Source organism: Citrus clementina, unplaced genomic scaffold (genome assembly GCF_000493195.1).
Source record: "Citrus clementina cultivar Clemenules unplaced genomic scaffold, Citrus_clementina_v1.0 scaffold_9, whole genome shotgun sequence".
Classification (NCBI taxonomy): domain Eukaryota; kingdom Viridiplantae; phylum Streptophyta; class Magnoliopsida; order Sapindales; family Rutaceae; genus Citrus; species Citrus x clementina.
In genome coordinates this window covers 27,788,964-27,809,842 of record NW_006261964.1, presented here as the reverse complement: position 1 = coordinate 27,809,842, position 20,879 = coordinate 27,788,964, and the positions used below count along the sequence as shown (strand labels likewise).

The 20,879-nt window shown below is 36.6% G+C and overlaps 2 protein-coding genes and 1 long non-coding RNA gene across 3 annotated transcripts; 1 reads left to right on the top strand and 2 right to left on the bottom strand.

Moving 5' to 3' along the window:
* Positions 1-12,937: 12,937 nt before the first annotated feature.
* On the bottom strand, positions 12,938-13,989 carry LOC18033545 (cytochrome P450 76M5). Its single transcript, XM_024188515.1, has 4 exons — positions 13,959-13,989; positions 13,544-13,893; positions 13,285-13,461; positions 12,938-13,153 (listed from the first exon to the last, which is right to left on the bottom strand). The coding sequence occupies exons 1-4, from the start codon at positions 13,987-13,989 to the stop codon at positions 12,938-12,940; spliced, it is 774 nt and encodes a 257-aa protein (XP_024044283.1).
* Positions 13,990-14,203: 214 nt separating this feature from the next.
* Positions 14,204-15,119, top strand: LOC18033054. Its single transcript, XR_002904899.1, has 4 exons — positions 14,204-14,298; positions 14,407-14,466; positions 14,569-14,660; positions 14,864-15,119. It is a non-coding gene; the product is annotated as an uncharacterized LOC18033054 (long non-coding RNA).
* Positions 15,120-16,777: 1,658 nt separating this feature from the next.
* On the bottom strand, positions 16,778-19,026 carry LOC18033563 (ferruginol synthase). The gene is given in 4 exon segments (XM_006421673.2): positions 16,778-17,682; positions 17,765-18,192; positions 18,195-18,733; positions 18,917-19,026. Coding segments are annotated over 3 exon segments (1,569 nt in total). The 5' UTR covers positions 18,706-18,733; positions 18,917-19,026; the 3' UTR covers positions 16,778-17,052.
* Positions 19,027-20,879: the final 1,853 nt, after the last annotated feature.

Below are 20,879 nucleotides of genomic sequence, written 5' to 3'. Positions count from 1 at the left end.
AGCTTGATAGGCGGGGTGTTCAAACACTTGACGATGCCATCGCCATTGCGGAATCGCTCACCGAATACTCCACCCAATCCAAGGACAAAAAGGCCAACCAAGGCAAATGTGGGGGAGAGAGTCGCAAGGACAAGGGCAACAACCACAAAGATTAGGGGCAGAAAAAGCCGCCTAGCAACAAGAGCGGGCAAGGCAAATTGGAGGGCAAGAAGGAGGCATCGAAGCCACGCAGCCCATGCTTCATTTGCAACGGTCCTCATTGGGTACGCGACTGTTCGAAAAAGAAGTCATTCAACGCTCTTGCAGCCCAACTCAAGAGCAACCCCACTATGTCCGCGGAAGAACCCCAACTCAGGATAGGTTATCTCCAACGCCTCGACGCACTCAACCGCCAACAGCCCACACTCACGAAGAAAGGGCTCATGTATGTAAGCGCAAAGATAAACGGTCAGTCCATTCGCTCACTGCTAGACACGAGAGCGACACACAACTTTGTGTCCGTAGACGAAGTTAAGAGCTTAGGCCTTAAGGCCACTAAGGAAGGAGGCACGATGAAAGCGGTGAACTCACCCGCCAAGCCAATTGCGGGGATCGTACAAGGCGTGCACATTACGCTTAGGACATATAGCAGAAAGCTTGACTTCTCCATTGTGCCCATGGACGACTTCAAGATGGTCATCGGCATGGAATTCTTCGATCAAGTCCATGCCTTCCCGCTGCCCGCTACGAACTCCCTTAGCATCCTTGACGGGAGCAAAGCATGCATGATACCTACGGAACGAGGCAAGTCCGAGGAGAAGACACTCTCGGCCATGCAATTCAAAAGGGCTTTCAAGAAGAACCCAAGCTTCTTGGTCTCCATCCGGGAACTAAACGAGGAAGGAGATTGTGGAAACAAGCCAAGCCAAGTCCCTCTGTAAATACAAAAAGTCCTCAACGACTTCAAGGATGTGGTGCCTCCTGAACTTTCGAAAAAGCTCTCACCTCGACGAGAGGTAGATCATGCGATCTAGTTGGAACAAGGTGCGAAGCCACCAGCCTTGGCGCCCTACCGCATGGCGCCACCCGAACTTGAAGAGTTGCGAAGACAACTCAAAGACTTGCTGGACGCAGGATAAATTCACCTCTCCAAGGCCTCATTTGGTGCACCGGTTCTCTTCCAAAAGAAAAAAGATGGATCGCTACGAATGTGCATCGACTATAGAGCGCTCAACAAGATCACCATCAAGAACAAGTATTTGATTCCCTTGATCGCGGACTTGTCCGACCAGCTTGGCAAGGCGCGATACTTCAACAAACTCGACTTGCGCTCCGGGTACTATTAAGTGCGCATCGCCAAGGGAGACGAACTAAAGACAACGTGCACAACAAGCACCACGTTCGAGGAGCATGCCCAACATTTGCGACAAGTCCTCCAAGTACTTCGAGATAATGAGCTCTTCCTCAAATTGGAGAAGTGCTTATTTGCCCAACAAGAAGTGGAGTTCCTTGGCCACAAGATTGTAGGTGGAAAACTCATGATAGAGAATGTGAATGTGAAGGCCATCCTCGAGTGGGAACCTCCCACGAAAGTGCCCGAGCTCCGCTCATTTCTTGGGTTGGTGAATTACTACCACCGCTTCATCAAAGGTTATTCAACCAAGACGGCACCCTTGACGGATTTGCTCAAAAAAAACAGAATGTGGCATTGGTTCGAAGAGTGCCAACGCGCATTCAAGGAGTTGAAAAGAGCAATTTCGGAGGAACCCGTCCTAACTCTTTCGGACCACACAAAGCCCTTCGAAGTTCAAACAGATGCCTCGGATTTCGTCATTGGTGGAGTCCTCATGTAAGAAGGCCATCCAATAGTGTTTTAGAGTCGAAAGCTAAACGATACGGAACGCCGCTACACGGTGCAAGAGAAGAAGATGACCGCAATCATACATTGCTTGCGGGTGTGGCGACATTACTTACTTGGCTCACACTTTATGATCATGACGGACAACGTAGCGACGAGTTACTTTCAAACTCAAAATAAGTTGAGCCCCAAGCAAGCACGGTGGCAAGACTTCTTTGCGGAATTTGACTATTGGCTCGAGTACAAACCAGGTAAAGCCAATGTTGTTGCGGACGCTCTAAGTCGCAAGGCCAAATTGGCAACACTTAGCATGAGCCAACTGAGGTCCGACATTGTCTCACGCATCAAGGAAGGCCTCCAACAAGATCCACTAACAAAGGACTTACTGGAGAAGGTGCTCGAGGGAAAGACAATGCGATTTTGGCAAGATAAATGTGTTGATTGATTTCTATAATCAATTATTATCAATGCCAATGTGCAAGTATACACAACAAGTAATAAAGTGATGAGTATTCAAGATCGTCTCCACAGGGATTGATGTTACTCAAAATGCTAAAGCAATCACAATAGTGCAAATCAACTAAAGACCGAAACAAACAATTGTCAAATAATTCTATCTTAACTAATAATTATGAGAAATAGAAATAAAACAATATTGTAATGAAATAAACTAAGTTAAATGTGTCTAAGATTCAATTGAGAATATAGTAGTTGAATGATCAAACTCTCCTAATGGGGTGACTGTTGTTTACCAAATTAGCACCAGTTGTTACAATAAGTGCTGCAGCAATGGATAGAATAAATCTGCATCCGCAGCTATCGTATATTGGAAATCTCATACCTTTAAATCTATTAATAATGACCAGTTGCTCATATATTTATGGTACGACATTATAACATTTAATCTCTCCACCCTACAAGGTGAACACCTATGTATAGAGTGTCACAAATCTTAACTTCAAGTATTGCCCTTATGGGATTCAAGGTAACCTAATCCAGGAAACTCGACTTAAGAACAAGTAATACTCTAATAATGTCCGCTAAGACATGCCATTTTGCTGCTCTATCTTAACTGAAACTATTAAATGGGTGGTCAACCGAAATAACAGTTGTATTCATAAAAACTACTAGAGTATAATACTACAGCATTACCATAACAACATAAAAGAACAGTCAAGAACCTATCGGATTATTTATCACTCAACAACAAGTAAATTTAGTTCATAATCTGGATGAGAAAAATAAACACAAATATATTGATCTCGGAATACATCCAAACAATTCAAGGAAGAAGAGAAGATATAAGTTGAGCACAATAAAAGACAAATAATTCTACACGGTTCTTTTGTTTTTTTCCGAATAGCACTCCTCAATCTTGATCTCATTCTTCTTGCCTTTATAATTATTTTTTATGATAATTCCTTGCCGTATTTCTATGTGGTGCACGCCTCCTTTTATATTGCAAATTAGGGTAAAAGACCTAAAGTCCATGCGTGTGCATACGTTTAAATTAGAAAACATGCAGATCGCGATTTTATGGTTGACCCACGCTTTAAGCTTTCTCCCGCATTGCTCTCTGATTACTGCAGCACTGGTTGCACTAGCATCCACAACAGCATTGCATTATTCCCGATTGTGCTTGTCTTCTTTTGTGGCCATCTTCTTTCCTCCTCTTGATCATCTAATGTCTCAGCATCCCCTTATGAATTTAAAACCTACAATTATGCACCTGTTTTTAGCACAAATTACTTGATTTAAACAAAACTTATTAAAACCTAACTAAAATGAATGTTTATGCAAAAAGTAACCAAAATGTAATGAAAACACCTTATTTGCTCTTTAAATGATCTTGATTTAAGTCTAAAATTGATGTAGTAACTCTAGAAATAAGAGTTATTACATCAATTTCTAGAGTTATCATAAGGCATCCTTCTCACCAAGGGAGATCGGCTATTCGTGCCAAGGTGGGGAAATTTACAAAAAAAAAGTCGTCAATGAGTGCTACGACTTCAAGTGGGCTGGACACCCAGGAATTGAGCGAACTATCGCACTAGTCCAAGCCTCGTACTTTTGGCTGCATATGAGGGACGACATCGAGGCATATGTGCGAACTTGTCTTGTGTGCCAACAAGATAAGGTGGATCATCAACTTCCAGCGGGATTATTAGAGCCGCTACCACTCGCAACAAGGCCATGGGAAAGTGTCTCCATGGACTTCATCATATCGCTGCCAAAATTCAAAGGTTACGCCAGCATCATGGTCGTTGTCGACCGTTACAGTAAGTATGCCACTTTCATCGCCACACCAGTCGATTACAAATCGGACAAGGCAGTCCGCCTATTGTCAAGCATATTGTGAAGCTTTGGGGAGTTTCGAAGAGAATTGTGAGCGACCGAGACCCTCGGTTCACTGGGCGTTTTTGGACGGAGCTCTTTAAGATGTTGGGGACCGAACTCAAGTTCTCGACAAGTTTTCACCCCCAAACGGATGGGCAGACCGAGCGCATTAATGGCCTCCTCGAGATGTATTTGAGGCATTATGTGAGCGCTAATTAGCAGGATTGGGCGAAACTACTCGACATCGCCCAATTTTCTTATTATTTGCAACGAAGTGAGGCTACGGGCAAGAGTCCGTTCGTTCGAGATCATCATGGGATTCCAACATGTGACTCCCAACGCCATAGCCTCAACTTACGGAGGAAAAAGCCTCGTGGCACATAAGCTCGCTCGCGAATGGCACGAGGAAGCGGACATCACGCGAACCTACCTCGACAAAGCCGCGAGGAAGATGAAAAAGTAAGCAGATACAAGGAGACAACATGTTGAGTACAAGGAAGGTGATCAAGTCATGATCAAGCTCCTACCCCAACAATTCAAGACATTCCGAAAAGTCCACAAGGGGTTAGTGAGGCGCTACGAGGGACCTTTCCTAATTGTACGACGTGTGGGCAACGTCTCGTATCAACTCCAACTTCCGCCAAGACTCAAGATCCATCCGGTCTTCCATGTGAACATTCTCAAGCCATACCACGGAGATGTGGAAGACCCAAGTCACGGAGAATCGAGGAGCGCGCCAACTGCTGTTGTCACCGCGTTCGACAAAGATGTGGAGTACATCATTGCGGATCGCGTGAGTCGGAGGAGAGGCGTGCTACCATACAATGAGTACTTGGTGAAGTGGAAAAACCTCACCGAGAGTGAAGCCACTCGGGAACGTGAAGATGATTTGTGGCAATTCGCTAAGCCCATCCAGTACTTCAAGCACGAGAGCGCAACGAGGACGCCGCGAGCTTAGGTGGGGGAGGATGTTGCGGACTGCCCAAGTTGCTAGTCCAATTGCCCATCATTTTGGGCTAGAGAGCCAAGACAAGGCCAAGAGTGCTAGCTTGGCCCAATTCCGGAAAGTTCTAGGCAACTCTAGCACATTGAGCTTGTAAATACTCTAGAATACTCCACTAATTTTCAGCACATGTAAATATCTACAATTCTAAGCATGTGGTAGAATTCTCTAGAATTTCTAGAGCTTGGCAAGCCTCCCCTATAAATAGGGCATGGCATTTAGCATTTGTACAACAAGCTTAGAGCAAGCAACCCAAGCATTCTTGTAAGCTCTCTTGTAAGCACTCTTTGAGTAATACAATTTCTCTTATTTGGCTCCATTACTCTCTTCTCTCTAGCTCTTTGAAAACCTTTAGGTTTAACTAGTCGAGAAGCTCAAGGCTTACTTAGCAACATTCGGCAAAGTTGTCTAAGTGCCGCACGGGTTTGCTACGTAAAACACTCGTCCCGTGACAATATGGTGACTAATTATTGGTGGAGTCATTCTTCCTCATCGAAGGGTATTCATTGGCTTCCATGGAGGTTCCTTTGCCAACCAAAAAGTGAAGGTGGCATAGGTTTTCGAGATCTGATTGCCTTTAACCAAGCTCTTGTGGCCAAACAGTGCCGACGGATCCTTCTTCAACCATTTTCTTTAGTGGCTCAAGTTTTAAAAGCCAGATATTTTCCTAACTCGGGGTTTCTCGAGAGTAAGCGGAGAAGCAATTCGTCTTACATTTGGAAGAGTTTGCTTTAGGGCAGGAAGATAATTAAGAGTGGTTCGAAATGGAGAGTAGGTGATGGGAAAGATATTCTTGTATATCATCACAACTGGATCCTTCGACCTTTTACAATCAGACCTTTCTCTCCTCACACTCTATCTACAGACACCATTGTAGCCAAATTGTTAAGCATAAGTAGAGGATGGAATGTTGAGCTCATTCGACAACATTTTCTCCCAGTTGATTCTGCTAAAATCCTCAAGATTCCACTACCTAATGTGCTTATGAGAGATAATTTACTTGACACTTTAACAGAAATGGTGTTTATTCGGTAAGAGTGGGTACCAAGTTACATTGAGATTGAGATTCCCCGACTTTTCTTCTAGTTCGACGAGTCTTGCTAGTTGGTAGAAATTTATATGGCACCTCCTAGTTCTTCCTAAAATAAAAATCCTTTTTTGGAGAGCCTTAAAAAACATTCTCCCCACACAATACAATTTGGCAAAAAGGAAAATCTTGAATAATGAATTTTGTCCAAGATGTCATGCCTACGTAGAGGATGCCTATCATAGTCTTGTTGCTTGTAAATATGCGAGGAAAGTTTGGAAGCTCAAGCCTTGTTTTTCTTGGCTTGCCAGCTCAGCTAATATGTCATTCTCTTGTTTGGTAAAAAAGGGGCTGAAATTTTATCAAAGGAAGAGTTTGTTTTGTTTGTGGGAATGGCTTGGTCAATTTGGAAAGCACGAAATAAGGCTTTATATGGTAGTTCAAGAGACGATTGCCACCAAGTTTTAAATAGGGCTGAAATTTTGCAGGAATCTACCAAAGCTGGGCCACTTGGTCAATATATCGCATGCCAAAATGTTCCTCCTCAACCTGATATTTGGCACCCTCCAGATTCTCCTTTGGTATAAGCTTGATATTGATGTAGCCATGGAAAAGGAAAGAGGTTTTGCTAGCCTAAGATGTATTATCAGAAATTCTGAAGAAGCTGTAATGGCTGCGACAATATCAAAGAAGCCTTGCTTAGGAGATCCGAAAATTGCTGATGCTCTAACTATATTAGAGGGTTTGAAGATGACTGCAAATGTTGTTTTGGCTCCTCTAATTATAGAGTCTGATTCAAAGAATGTTGCAAATTTTATTCTCAGGTATTTCTAGTAGAGGAGAGTTGGATTGGATAATCTGTGAAATTAGAGCTTTGCTAGACCAGAAGAATCAGTATAAGGTGGTTTATACTTCGAGATCCTGTAACTTCGTGGCTCATGGTTTAGCGAAAATGGCCTTGTCTAGTTGGGAATCTCGGGTATGGCTTGAGGAGGTTCCAAAACTAAATAAAATGGTGGGACTATTTGAACCCATGTAAAAGAATACATATTTGTTATTAAATTTTAATTTTTTAAAATTTCAAAGTTACCCTCACTAATTTCTTCCTTCTTCAATCTCGCTGTAACAAAACTCTCTCTCTACTATGGTTGCCTCTAAACAACACTCTCTTAACTTTAGATAGAAATTAAAACGGAAATATTTGTTAATTTATATTATTACCTTTAACTATAAATTAAGAGGTGTTAGTTTTTCTTTTTGAAAATTTAGTCAAAAAAATTATTTATTCTTTATGGTGTGTGAAGATTGCATATAGATAGTGGGTTTTATTCCCCTTTATTCTTGATAGATTATAACAATATCTATTTGAATTTTGAGTTGTTTGTCTCATCTATCAAAATTACCTGCAATCTATCAGTAAAAAGAAATGTAAAAATTTGTAGAAACTAAAGGTGTAGGAGAAAGAGAAAATAAGTTAGAGAAAGTGAAAACATGGTTATTAGGAAATTTCATCAAAAGAATATATTAATAATAAAAGATTAATTAAAAAGAGGGTACATAAAATAAATCGGTAGGTTCAAATAACTGCAACCTAAATAAAAAGTAAAATTATTAAAAATTCTTGTTGAAAAAAATCATAAAGCGGAAGTGATCGTGATATTGCAATAAAGCTAAAGAACAAAACAAATATGTGATATTGGACACGGAATATAATAATATAATAATCCACTCTGAGATTTCTCTTAATGAGGAGGATATATTAAAAATAATACAACTAATGAATATATATATATATAAATGACACGTATAAGTAAATTTAAAATAATTATTATTTATATAATACTTCTTTAAAATAATTACACACTTAATATAGTATTATTTATTTATTGCATAGTTAAACTGGTACTACTCTAAAGTTTCTCCATGATAATATAATAATCTACTCTAAGATTTCTCATAATTAGGAAGAAGTCTAGGATATATTAAAAATAATACAACTAATGAATATATATAAATGACACGTGTAATTAAATAATTATACACTTAGTATAGTATTATTTATTTATTGCATAGTTAACCTGGTACTACTCTAAAGTTTCTCCATAATCCGGACATTCTCAAACCTTGAATCAGCATTTAACGGTCCCTCCACTAATGCACCATTATATTACATGCATGGCCATGATTATGTTACCCCAAGGGTTAAAATATTGCTGTCACAGTTCTATAATGAGGAAGTGTCCAAACTCTCCACAGCTCCACTTGGTTATGTAAAACTACAAGCTTTTATTCATGATAACAAAAATTTCAGTATAACACCCGAAGTGAAAAAAAAAAAAAAAGGGAAAAGACATTTGAAGCCTTGCAATAATTGTCCTTTTGGAAAAAAAAGATAAAAACTCGTTTAGTTTTTATATTTTGAGGTTAGTGTTTATTTAGTTTTTATATTTTTAAAAATGCTTCAAAACATCTCTGCTGTTACTTTATATTCCTTTTACCTTACTTTTATAATATTATCATTTTTGCAATATTATTTCTTTTTTTAGACATTAATAAAAAAAATAAAATTACCAATTTAACCCTAAAAATAAAATAAAAACAAAGACAAATAAAAAAATTAATTACTAATTTTTTGGACATTAATAAAAAAATTAATATATTAACTCCTCGTGGAGTATTCAAAATTATTAATATAAATTTTTTTGTTTCTATTTTACATTTTTGGTTTAAATTGATAATTTAATTTTTCTTTCCAGTAAAGAACAAAAATTATTGTACGAGGAATATTATAAAAGTAAGTAAAAAATAACAAAAAGTAATAGTAAGGGTGTCAATACTTAACGGTAAGGATGTTTTGAGATATTTTTAAAAATATAAAGACTAAATAATTATTAATTTTAAAATATAGGGATTAAACAGTGTTTTATTAAAAAAAAAGTAAAAAAGGATCTGCTAAGGTACATCGTCAGTATGTTACCTCCACGACCACGTCACAGCTTAAAACGTATTTCACGGATTTTCCGTATCCACGACCGCATCACAGTCATGTAAGTTTTTCAACAATTGGGATTTAGTTAACTTCTAGTTTTTCCTTTTAAAAATTATAAAATACATAACAGAAATTAACTTCAAATTTCAGCTTGTTTCTCTGTCCACGTTTGTAATGCACTCTACGTCCTTTTCCTTTCTTACTTTTTCAAAACCTCAGGATTTCGTAATCATCAATTTTATCGAAAATTATGACCAATAATTTCAGTTTGTGACTTCATTAGCTACAATTCTATTCATTCAATAAGAGTATAAGTAAATTAAGATTTGAACTCTGTACAAATTTTTTAGAATTAAAATTATTTTATCTTTCTAAAATTAATTTGATTCAATTGATCACATAATTGTCAAAACTAACAAATTCAAATAAAAATAAAAAGAGAAGTTTATGACTTGTTTCGTATTATTTTATAGGGTCCGGTTATGGTGCAATTGTGGTACCATACCACAGTTGCTTTAAACTATTAGATCCAGTTATGGTGACAACTGTGGCTGAATTCAATGGTTGGGTACAACTGTGGTATGGTACCATAGTTGGGTGCAACTGTGGTATAGTACCATAGTTGCATCATAGTTTTGTCCCATTTTATAATAATTATTTCTATTTTTGTTCTCGATTGACATAACTATCTTGTAATTTCCATTTCATTAATAAAGTTTTATCTTTTTAAGTTCATCCATAGATGTAGGCTAAAAGTCAAACCATATAAATTTAAATATCCCTATGTGATTCTGGTGTTTTAATATTTCTCAATTCACTTTAATTGTGCGTCTGGTTCACCTATCAATTTTCTGATAGGAATTACCAAGCAAAACCAATCTCTTAAATTTGATGAGCATGCGCAGATTGATATCCCCCCTAAGGCTTCATGAAGAACGGTGAAACAAGGCAACGGCCACATTAACGTTAAGTAAATTCAATCTTGAAATCATGTACAACAAATGAAGTTTATAGAGAGAGCAGTTTATTAATAGTCTATAAAACAAATTATTGCTGGATTCCAGTACAAAAGCACGAGACATTATCTATTTAATTTGAAATTTAAAACAGCATTAATTAATTGCAATGCTTTAAAGCGAAGAGTGACCTTGGAGTTGGGATGACCACAAGTGGCTTTGACTTTTTCAGTGCCATCAAAAGCTTATCGGAAAGATCAAACTTTGTTCCATGAGGAGCATATAATATATACATATTTTATCCTTAATTATATAATTATTAGTTATTTTTAATTAATTGAATTATTTTATTGAATAAGGAATTAATTGAAGATTATGGATAAAAAGAATATGAAGAAGTTTAATTTAGGAAGCATTAAAGATGAATTGATTTTGGAAGCAATTAGACATACATTCATGTGGAAGTGAAGCCGAGAAAACCGAAGCTAGTAAATTAATTGATCCAACCACGTGAAGAAGAAATTAACCACAACATAGGTGGCTTTACCTTAATTGGAGTGCACGTGCAAGACCAAATCAAATTAAAAGGCCAAGCCTTTTGACTTTAGAATTGAAAAGGTCGGTGGCCCATTTTGAAGGCTATAAAAGCTGACTTTGGCTTTTGAGAGGGCAGCCGCCACAAGGAGCAAGAAGACGCAATCGCAAGGCACAGAAGAAAACTGGTAGCAACAGTTAAATTTCCATGGTTGGTTTTATTTATTTTGTTGCTTCCAATGCAAGTATGTCTAGTTAATTTTTTTATACCAAAGTTAAGGATGAAACCATATTTAATGAAATAATTATCTTTTTTATTTAATTAATCTCTTATATGCGTGCTTTAATATTTCTGGTTCTTATTTCACATGATTAATTAGATGTTATTAAATCTTTTCACCAATTCTGTTATGCATTATTGTTCGCTAAGATTAATAGTTGATTAAATCTATGCTTGGATCTATGAAGTCTATACTAAATTATCTTTGATTCCGTATCTTTCATTAAATTATTCACAGAGAATTGGTGGCAATTATTCTCCTAAAAATCGGATTTTGTGCTACGTTTTGTGCTTAAGTGTTGTGAGAATATTAGCGCTGATTATATTATATTGTATTGTATTATTTTAATATTAATATATTGTATTATGTTATATTATATTAGTATTATATTATAATAATATTGTACAATGTTTAATGTTATATTGTACTTATTAATTTTTTTGTGATTAATTTAAATTAAATATTATATTATATTAATATTTTATATTACATTAATATATTTAAATTGTATTAATATTTTATATTATTATTAATTTTAAATTAATATTATTTAAATTTATTCATATTTAAATATTTATTATTAGTTATAATAAATTATAATGTAAAAATAAAAATTATAATATAATAATAGGAAAATTATCATTCGTATACCCTTAGTTTACTTCGTTATAAAAAACGCTACAACACTTTGAGGGTGTATCAATCATCCACCATAAGTTGACAAAATGTATCTGCTGCCCACCAAACCATTACTTGCCGTTTAAATAGGATGACGTCAGAGGGGTAATTTAGTCTTTTATATGATACAAATGATAATTTAAGGGTATACAAGTGATAATAAGAGAATTTAAGGATATACAAGTAATAATTTTCTTTTACTTTAATTTAAGTTTCAAGGGTAAAATCGTCAATTCGCTATAGTTCCGTTAACTTTCAAACGGCAGCTAACGGTTTGGTGGTCGGCATATATCTTTTGTCAATTTAAGGTGGACGATTGATAGGCTCTTAAAATATTATAGTATTTTTTATAACAGAGTAAATATAAGTTGTTGTTGTTGTTGTTGTAAACCAAAAGCAAAAGCCAAAAAGTAAAAGCAAAAGTCAAAAGCAAAAGAACAAAAAAAAAAAAAAAGCAAGCAGCAATTGCTACATTAATTTAAACCTGACTGTGAGTTGGGTTTAGCTAATGCGACAACTACTGCATTAGCTTGGGCCATTAATACAATGTTGTTGTGATTTTTTATCTATTAAACATGAGCTTGTATAAATTTAATGTAGTGAGGTGTTTTAATAGCTCAACCAAATATGCCCTAAGCCCATGTTTGGTTGTAAGAAATAATAAGAGAGGAAAGGAATTGAAAAGAAAGAAGGGGAGAGAAAATGAGTGAAAAAGAATGGCAATTTTATTTTTATTGTTTGGATGGACAAGGAATTCATTTTTCTTCTTTTATTTTTTTCCCCTCTCCTCCTTTCCTCTCCTTATATTTTTTTCGAACTAAACATGGTATAAAATTTTAAAGTAAAAGAATCCTTCTAAGATCTTTTTAATAAACGTAACATACAAGGACCGGCACCTCACGACTTATCATAAATTTAGTTGTGTAGACTCTAACCGTATTTCTAGTTTGGTAGGAATCTTCTTTTGTTATATCCATGAGATGACATATAATGATTTCGAGTTGTCACTGTAAAATTGGGGATTAATTAATAATTAGATAATTACTAGTTGAACAGTGGTGGATTTTAAAACCTTAGTAATTTTTATCTTATTGAATTCTCCTTTGCTTTATGTTTTCTATTTTAATTAATTTTATTTCCTTAAAAACTCAACTTACTCAACTAAGCTAGGATTAATATTAATTTTAAATTTAAATTAGACTTTTCAATTTATAACAATCTCTATAACTTCGATCTCGTTACTACTATTTTATTTCTAAATTCATGTGCTTCCGAACATATTAAAATTTTTCATATCATCCCTCAAGCAAACTCCACTTAAAAAGATGCAATAGGTTGGCTAATACATAAGGGACAATCTTCTCTGCTAGAGGAATTGCAGGACAAATCCTCCTTCCGGAACCAAATGGAAGATAATTGAAATTGTTTCCTCGAAAATCACCTATTTTGACATCTTTCAAGAACCTATCAGGTTGAAAATCTTGAGGATTTTCCCAAACCTCAGGATTCCTCTGTATCGCCCACGCATTGATGAAAATTGTTGAGCCCTTGGGAATTGTATACCCAGACAAGTTGCTTGTTGCACTAGGCCTCGCGAGGTTAGAAGCGGCGCGGGTGGATGCAATCGCAATGTCTCTTTTACATTTGCTTCTAAGAAAGGCAATTTGGCAAGATGAAACTCTTCCACAACACTGTCAAGTGCCACCACTTGCTCCAGTTCGTTGCAGGCTTTTCTCATGACCTCCGGTTTCTGCAGCAGCTCTGACATCGCCCACTCTACAGTGATTGATGTTGTATCCGTACTTCCAATAAAAAGATCCTGTTAAGTGTTGACAATTCAATTCAAATTCAAAAAATGATAACGCTTAAAATAGTTCAAAGCAAGTTGATAAGATTTTTACCATAAACAAGGCCTTAATTTGGTCCATGGATAAGGAATAATCTCCTTGCTGCTGAAGCTCCAACAAGGTTTGCAGAAAATCTTTGCTCGACTTCCCCTCATTCCTGTCCTGTCCACTCTGACCAGATCTCAATAATGACTCGAAAATCTTTGCAGAAAATTTTCTACCCAGATAAAATTTGAAGACTGGACCGTAAATTTGGGACAATTTGGCAAAGTAAAGATGCAAATTTGGTTCAACAGAAAGAATGTTTCCGGCTAAGGGCAGGGCTCGCGGACCTGGTGGCAGTGGTGGTGAGCTTCTAGTTGGTTTCTTAATGAACCATGCATAGCAAGAAATGGCAAATGTTGCTGCCAAAGAATTGGTATCACTCTGCAGCTGGTGATTATGTGCTCGTTGAATTCAAAGGACAGACCAACGAAACTATGGATAAGTTTTGATAACATGTTTGACACTTGCGGAGGAGAGTGAAGCCTGTCAAACAAATGAAGTGGAAGCAATGGATTTGTTTCAATAAAACGGAGGACAATTCGTTGTTAATAGCTAAAGGACATAATTTTTCAATCTTCTCTGTGACAGATGAATTCTTTTTGTGGTCTTTTATGCTGCTATCTCTATGTTTTCTGGATGTATCTTGCTTGCTGTTTAATGCAGAGTATTAACCATAGACCATCGTCTTCATTGGTGTGTGGTAGTGGATAATCTGTTTGAGATTTTTTGCGAGTGTGCCGAGCTCAATCCTGAACCTATAGAAGGTGAGTTTACTCTCATATAAATATTACAATGGTCGAGTAGCAAATTTATTTATTATGTATGTTCATTAGTCGAATACTAATTTCTGCATCTTCATATGCCTTCATCAGAGGAAGAAGAAGGGCACAATTGGGTTTTTAGTGCTGACCAGCTGGAAAACGAGGGTACAGGTATGGAGGGTCAAACATGATTCCATTCCCTTTTGAAATATTACGTCCCTTCTTGTTATTCTTACAAATGTTTTGTTCTTTAATAATTGGTATGTCCGTTAGGGGAAGATCCTGGGTGTCATTTTTTTCAGGATCCAACAAACCCAATTGGTCATTCAAATGGTGATAATGACCTAGCTAACAATGTGCTTCAGGTATCCCTTAACACATCCATTTTTCTTGTTGTTCATTCTTGGCCCTCAGATTTAGTGTCTTATTTTGTTGTTTGAATTCCAATTCATCACCGGTTTTCACCCCATAATCTATGACCTATGCAGCCAATCGAATTTGTCTGGAAATTTATATTAGACCTTAACTATGCCTTCCTCATTGATACCATTATTTAAATTGCCCGCAGCTTCAAATTAGTGATCAACGCTTTGACGATGCAGAGGAGATGGAGCAGGAGAATGAGAGTGGCCATCAGTGAGCCTTTAACCATCATAGAATTCACAGAATGCCAAATTTGAGTCAGATGTTCCCTCTTCATCCATGTCCATTCTCTTGCTGTATACTGAGTGAACAACTTCTGATGTAAACATGAGTGGCATGAGATAGTCACCTGTTAACATTCTAATGTTTTGTTGTATTAAATTATTAACGTTATAAGTAGCAAAAGTTTGGATCAATATGCAATCAGATTGTGTTTTCACCTTGCATTAATGTGCACTTTCTACCTTTATGGGGAGGCAGGAAAAATGAGAATGGGGGCTTGTCTTTTGTGTCTTTTAGGATGCCTCAGAAGTTTGGCAAAAACACAGCTTGATCTCGGCATGTTTAACCCTCAAATGCATTTACCCCCTCTGAATTTCGGAAAAAAAACAGATATCCCTGAATGCTAATCGTAATTATATTTAACTCACAATACTTCAGTGTATTAAAGTTTTGTCCATATGCTTTTAAAATATGATAGCCCCAGTACAAAGACTTGGCTGTTTACAAGCCCGTTTGCTGTCCTATAAATATATCTGCATATCCTAATGTATTTTGCAACTTTAAGAATGCACCAAACGGTGAAGTTGTCTGGATCTTTTAACTTGATTTGCTTGGTTGAATCTCAGTGTCAATAAATGGCTAAATAGACACCAAATCTAGGAACCGTAATCAACAAATGCAGACAACAAACAAATTTTATTACGGGTACAGGTAGTCTTTTGGTCAATTCCATTCACTTCTCTTAGAAATTTGGCAATCTAAGGTGCAAGTCAACTTCACTCATAGCAGCATTTCACTATGGGGAAAAGAGTCTCTTGTTCGCATCACTTCAGAAATCCCTTTAAATCTCAACCATCTGTAGAAAACGACTCCCTAAAATCACTTGTAGATGTCAAAATTTGGTAAAGACAATTGAATTTATTTAACGGGAAAATTTACAGGACTCGCTGCGTCTGGTTCATTTGTAACAAGCGTTAAATTCGAAAATATTATAAGTATTAACTCCTCCCCTCTTTTTCTGGTTATTAATAATGTTGTTATTACACTTTGCAACACACATTCCACAAAAAAAAAAAATAAATAAAAGGCTATGGCTATTTTGAAGTTGCTCTAAGGTAAAGTATAAATTTTAACCACACACGCAAAGTGATAAATAATAAAAAACTCATTATAACTTTGATCGTATAATTATGAAGGGGTGCTCTACCTTATAGCGATTCCAATATAACCAAACCCAAGAAGAAATTATACATTCTTAAATAAAATTATTACTATGGAAAAGTTGATATCAGTGGCAGGAAATGCAGCTGTTGACCGAAATGACTTGGGATGATCCATTCGAACATACTGGATCTTAGCATATGTTGTTCTATAATTGGATGATCCGACGTGGGATTTCCTTTCTTTTTCTCTCTTTTTTAAGCTAATCATCATGATAAGAAACAAAAGATTCCTTAGTAGTGATTAAGTTACATTTTTAACTAAGTTACATCGACAAAGAATTGTTCTCCATAATCCAAGACTATTTGGCAACCAAATTATACTTGGCTTACTTGGAGCAACTCTTGGATGAATGCAAGTTACATTATTTTGATCCCTGTATCTTTGTATTTTGAGCCAGTCAATTGATCCTACATCTCTGTCTTTTAGGTTATTTAGTATGAAGTGATAGTAATGAAGTATTAATAACGCGTGAAAGTAGAGGTTTGAACACTATCAATAAACTTCATAACCATATAACGGACTTATACTACATAAGTGGGGCGGGGAGGAAGATCAAAACCTAAAATAGCCAAGCAGACACCTCAAAGCAATTTTGGTTTAAGAAAATTCTTGGTTTGAGGTTACCAGACAAAACAAATCTTTCAGATTTGATGAGCTTGTCCTGCTCACGCGTAGATGTCCCTATTACGGCTTCATGAAGAATGGTGAAAGGCAAAGCCACAATAACATAAGAGTACATTAAATCTTGAAATCATATACAAGCACAACAAACGTCGTTTATGGTAGAAAGCAAATTATTAGCGGTCTATAAAACAAAGTTTTTGCTTTCTTCCAGTACAAAAGCAAGAATATGGCACAATACGTGTTTGAAATCTAAAACAACAGTGATTAATTGCAATGCTCTAAAGCAGAGAGTGATCTTGGAGTTGGGATGACCACAAGTGGCTCCGACTTTTTCAGTGCCATTAAAAGCTTATCGGAAAGATCAAACTTTGTTCCCTCAGGCAAACTCCACTCAAAAAGATGCAATAGGTTGGCTAATACATGAGGGACAATCTTCTCTGCTAGAGGAATTCCAGGACAAATCCTCCTCCCGGAACCAAATGGAAGATAATTGAAATTGTTTCCTCGAAAATCACCTATTTTGACATCTTCCAAGAACCTATCAGGTTGAAAATCTTGGGGATTTTCCCATACCTCAGGATTCCTCTGTATCGCCCACGCGTTGATGAATATTGTTGAGCCCTTGGGAATTGTATACCCAGACAAGTTGCTTGTTGCACTAGGCCTTCGCGAGGTTAGAAGCGGCGCGGGTGGATGCAATCTTAATGTCTCTTTTACAATTGCTTCCAAGTAAGGCAATTTGGCAAGATGAAACTCTTCCACAACACTGTCAGGTGCCACCACTTGCTCCAGTTCGTTGCGGGCTTTTCTCATTACCTCCGGTTTCTGCAGCAGCTCTGACATCGCCCACTCTACAGTGATTGATGTTGTATCCGTACTTCCAACAGCAACATCCTGTTGAGTGTTGACAATTCAATTCAAATTCAAAAAATGAAAACGCTTAAAATAGTTCAAAGCAAGTTGATAAGATTTTTACCATAAACAAGGCCTTAATTTGGTCCATGGATAAGGAATAATCTCCTTGTTGCTGAAGCTCCAACAAGATTTGCAGAAAATCTTTGCTCGACTTCCCCTCATTCCTGTCCTGTCCACTCTGACCAGGTCTCAATAATGACTCGAAAATCTTATCCAATCGAACTGTAAGCTTTTTTGCTTTGGATTCAAGTCCCTGTAAGTCGAAGCGAGTAAGAAGAGGAAAAAGATCGGAAATGTTTCCCGAACCCAACACTTGAAACATCTCCTCGAGTACTTCCCTAAATTGAATCGCGACAGCGTCCCAATCCTCTCCGCGCAGTGAAGCCCCCCATAACATTCTTGTTGCTACATCTAGCGAAGTTAAGAACATCAGCTCACCTACTTTAATAGGTGAACCAACCCGTCCACTGACATCCTTCATTGATCTTAAACTGCTTGTCTACGAATCGCAGAAGAAGAATTAAGGCTCGTGTTACTCATAGTTTCACGAACAAGAACTTGACGCAACTTGGGCCATTCAGGACTCGCACCTATAGACTTCCCTCCGTATGTTAGAACTGATGCAGCTGCAGATGGATCACGGTTGGCAAATACCACATCATGCTCTTTGAGGACTTGTTTGGCAAGTGAAGGTGAGCCGATCACAATGCACAATTTTCTACCCAGATAAAATTTGAAGATTGGACCGTAAATTTGGGACAATTTGGCAAAGTAACGATGCAAATTTGGTTCAACGGAAAGAATGTTTCCGACTAAGGGCAGGGCTCGCGGACCTGGTGGCAGTGGAGGTGTGCTCCTAGTTGGTTTCTTAATGAACCATGCATAGCAAGAAATGGCAAATGTTGCTGCCAAAAGAATTGATACCACTCCGCAGCTGGTGATTGTGTGCTCCTTGAATTCAAAGGACAGACCAACGAAACTATGGAACAGTTTTGATAACATGTTTGACACTTGTGGAGGAGAGTGAAGCCTGTGAAACAAATGAAGTGGAAGCGATGGACTTGTTTCAATAAAAAGGAGGACAATTCGTTGTTAATAGCTTAAGGACAAAATAAAGAGAGCACGGCTAAATATTTCTTCCACACAAAATCGTGCTCCCTTCGATATATATAATATGGGAAAATGCATGAAGTCTCCTCGGTGTAAGTCTAACCTGTATTCGCGAGGTGACTTTCCTAAGTTACGAAGACGCGAGCAGATAACTCTTCGAGGATGTTCAAGCAGGGATCTTGTGAAGAGACTTAAATTAAGCCAACCCACTAACGATCATGATTAGACGAGCAGGAAAACAATTTATTTGAGGGCATGCAAAGTTTCAAAAGCTCAAAACCTCCTAGAGGTGAAGTATAAAACCTGAGACTTGCTCAAATTTCTTGCCCATGGCGAGATTAATTTCGGCAATCCCGAGCTGACACATGAAAAAGCGAAAGGACCAAAGAAAGCCGGAGATGTGCCAGGGGCGTACAGAGAAGAAGGCGCAAGAACCCTCGAACAAGCCTTTTGGACTAATCAAGAAGGCCTTTAAAAAGGCTTTATGGGATTTGCTCACCTCGAGGTCACTCCAAACTTTATAATTTCCACGATCGTTTACTTTCAATACTAGAATTTTGGTAGACTAGTGTTTGGTGGATAAAAAGGAGAAGAAGAGGGAAGGTGGAGGGACCAGGCGCGAGAAGCTAAAGGAGAAGAGAAAGGAAAGTGGAGGGGCCGGGCGTGAGTTAAAAAAAAGAAAGAAGTATGAAGAAAAAGGAAGGTGAAGTGGACAGCAAAGATGGTTCAGCTGGCATTATACTTAAAAGGAGGACACGTACCACAATTTTTGTCTTTTTGTAACTTCAGCTCTTCACCGTCCGATTTAATGAAAAAGCAGCGCCCATGGTAAGGATATCTCTATTGGGTAATTAATATTATGGTCCCTACTTTTTTGAAAATTCAAAAACAATAAAGAGTTACAACTTTTAATGCATAAGTCCGAATTGTCTCAAAATAATAAATAATTAGACAATTAAAATTAGGAAAATTTTCATTAACATAATCATTGTTAAAAATACCAAATAAAAAAAAGTAAATTTAATTTTTGAATAAAATTAAAATTAATTCAAAAATCATTCCAATTTCTTCATCTTATCCATCTCATGTACCATGAACTAGAACCGGAAGTAATTAAAAGGAAGAATAAAAAAATAATCATAGAATGAAATAATAGATATTGTCAGTTCAAGTTAGAAAAGCATTAACCAATTACTCCTTTCATTAGCCTAAACCAGTAATTTGGTTTAGTACCTAGAGGCTGGAACTTCAATGTAAAATAATAAAAAAATGTAATTCCATATTATTAATTTAATTTTCAACCCAAATTGTAGTGAAATTTTCCAATTACTACTATTTTTTATGATGTTGTGTTAGTATGTCAATGTTTAATATTCAAAATAGTAAGAATATGTTTAACATATTAACATTTGCAAAAGAGTAGAAGAATAAAATTCATAATTATGATACTTTGACTCTAATTAAATTATATTGATATGAATTAATTCAATAAGCCTATACACCCAAACAAGTTAAATACTAGGAGCTTTGTTATTCCTAAGTTATACATTGTAGATTATTATAACTTTGTTAATTAACATAACATTGTCAAACAACTAATTAAAACTCTTTTGCCAATTAAAGTTGGGAGAAAAAATTGAATCCCAAATCCCATACCAAATGATATATGATACAATATATGACTTAAAAGTAATTAAAACAAATAGGAATTTGAGATTAAAATTATTGTCATTAAAACTCAGGACTAGTCAGGACTTCAATTGGGATCCCGATGGAATCCTAATTATACCAAATTGTTTTTATTTTCTAACTTAATTAAAATGTTAAAAAAAATTCTAAAATTTGGCTAAAGCCCAAACTCAATGCTTGCTTGTGGACTCCTTCAGGCTAATCATTAATAGCTTATGGTTTATATTTTTGGAAAATTATCATTCGTATACCCTATATTTGCTCTGTTATCAAAAATATTATAATACTTTGAGGGTGTATCAATCATTCACCCTTAGTTGACAAAATGTATCAGCTGACCACCAAACCGTTAATTGCCGTTTGAAAGTTAACGGAAT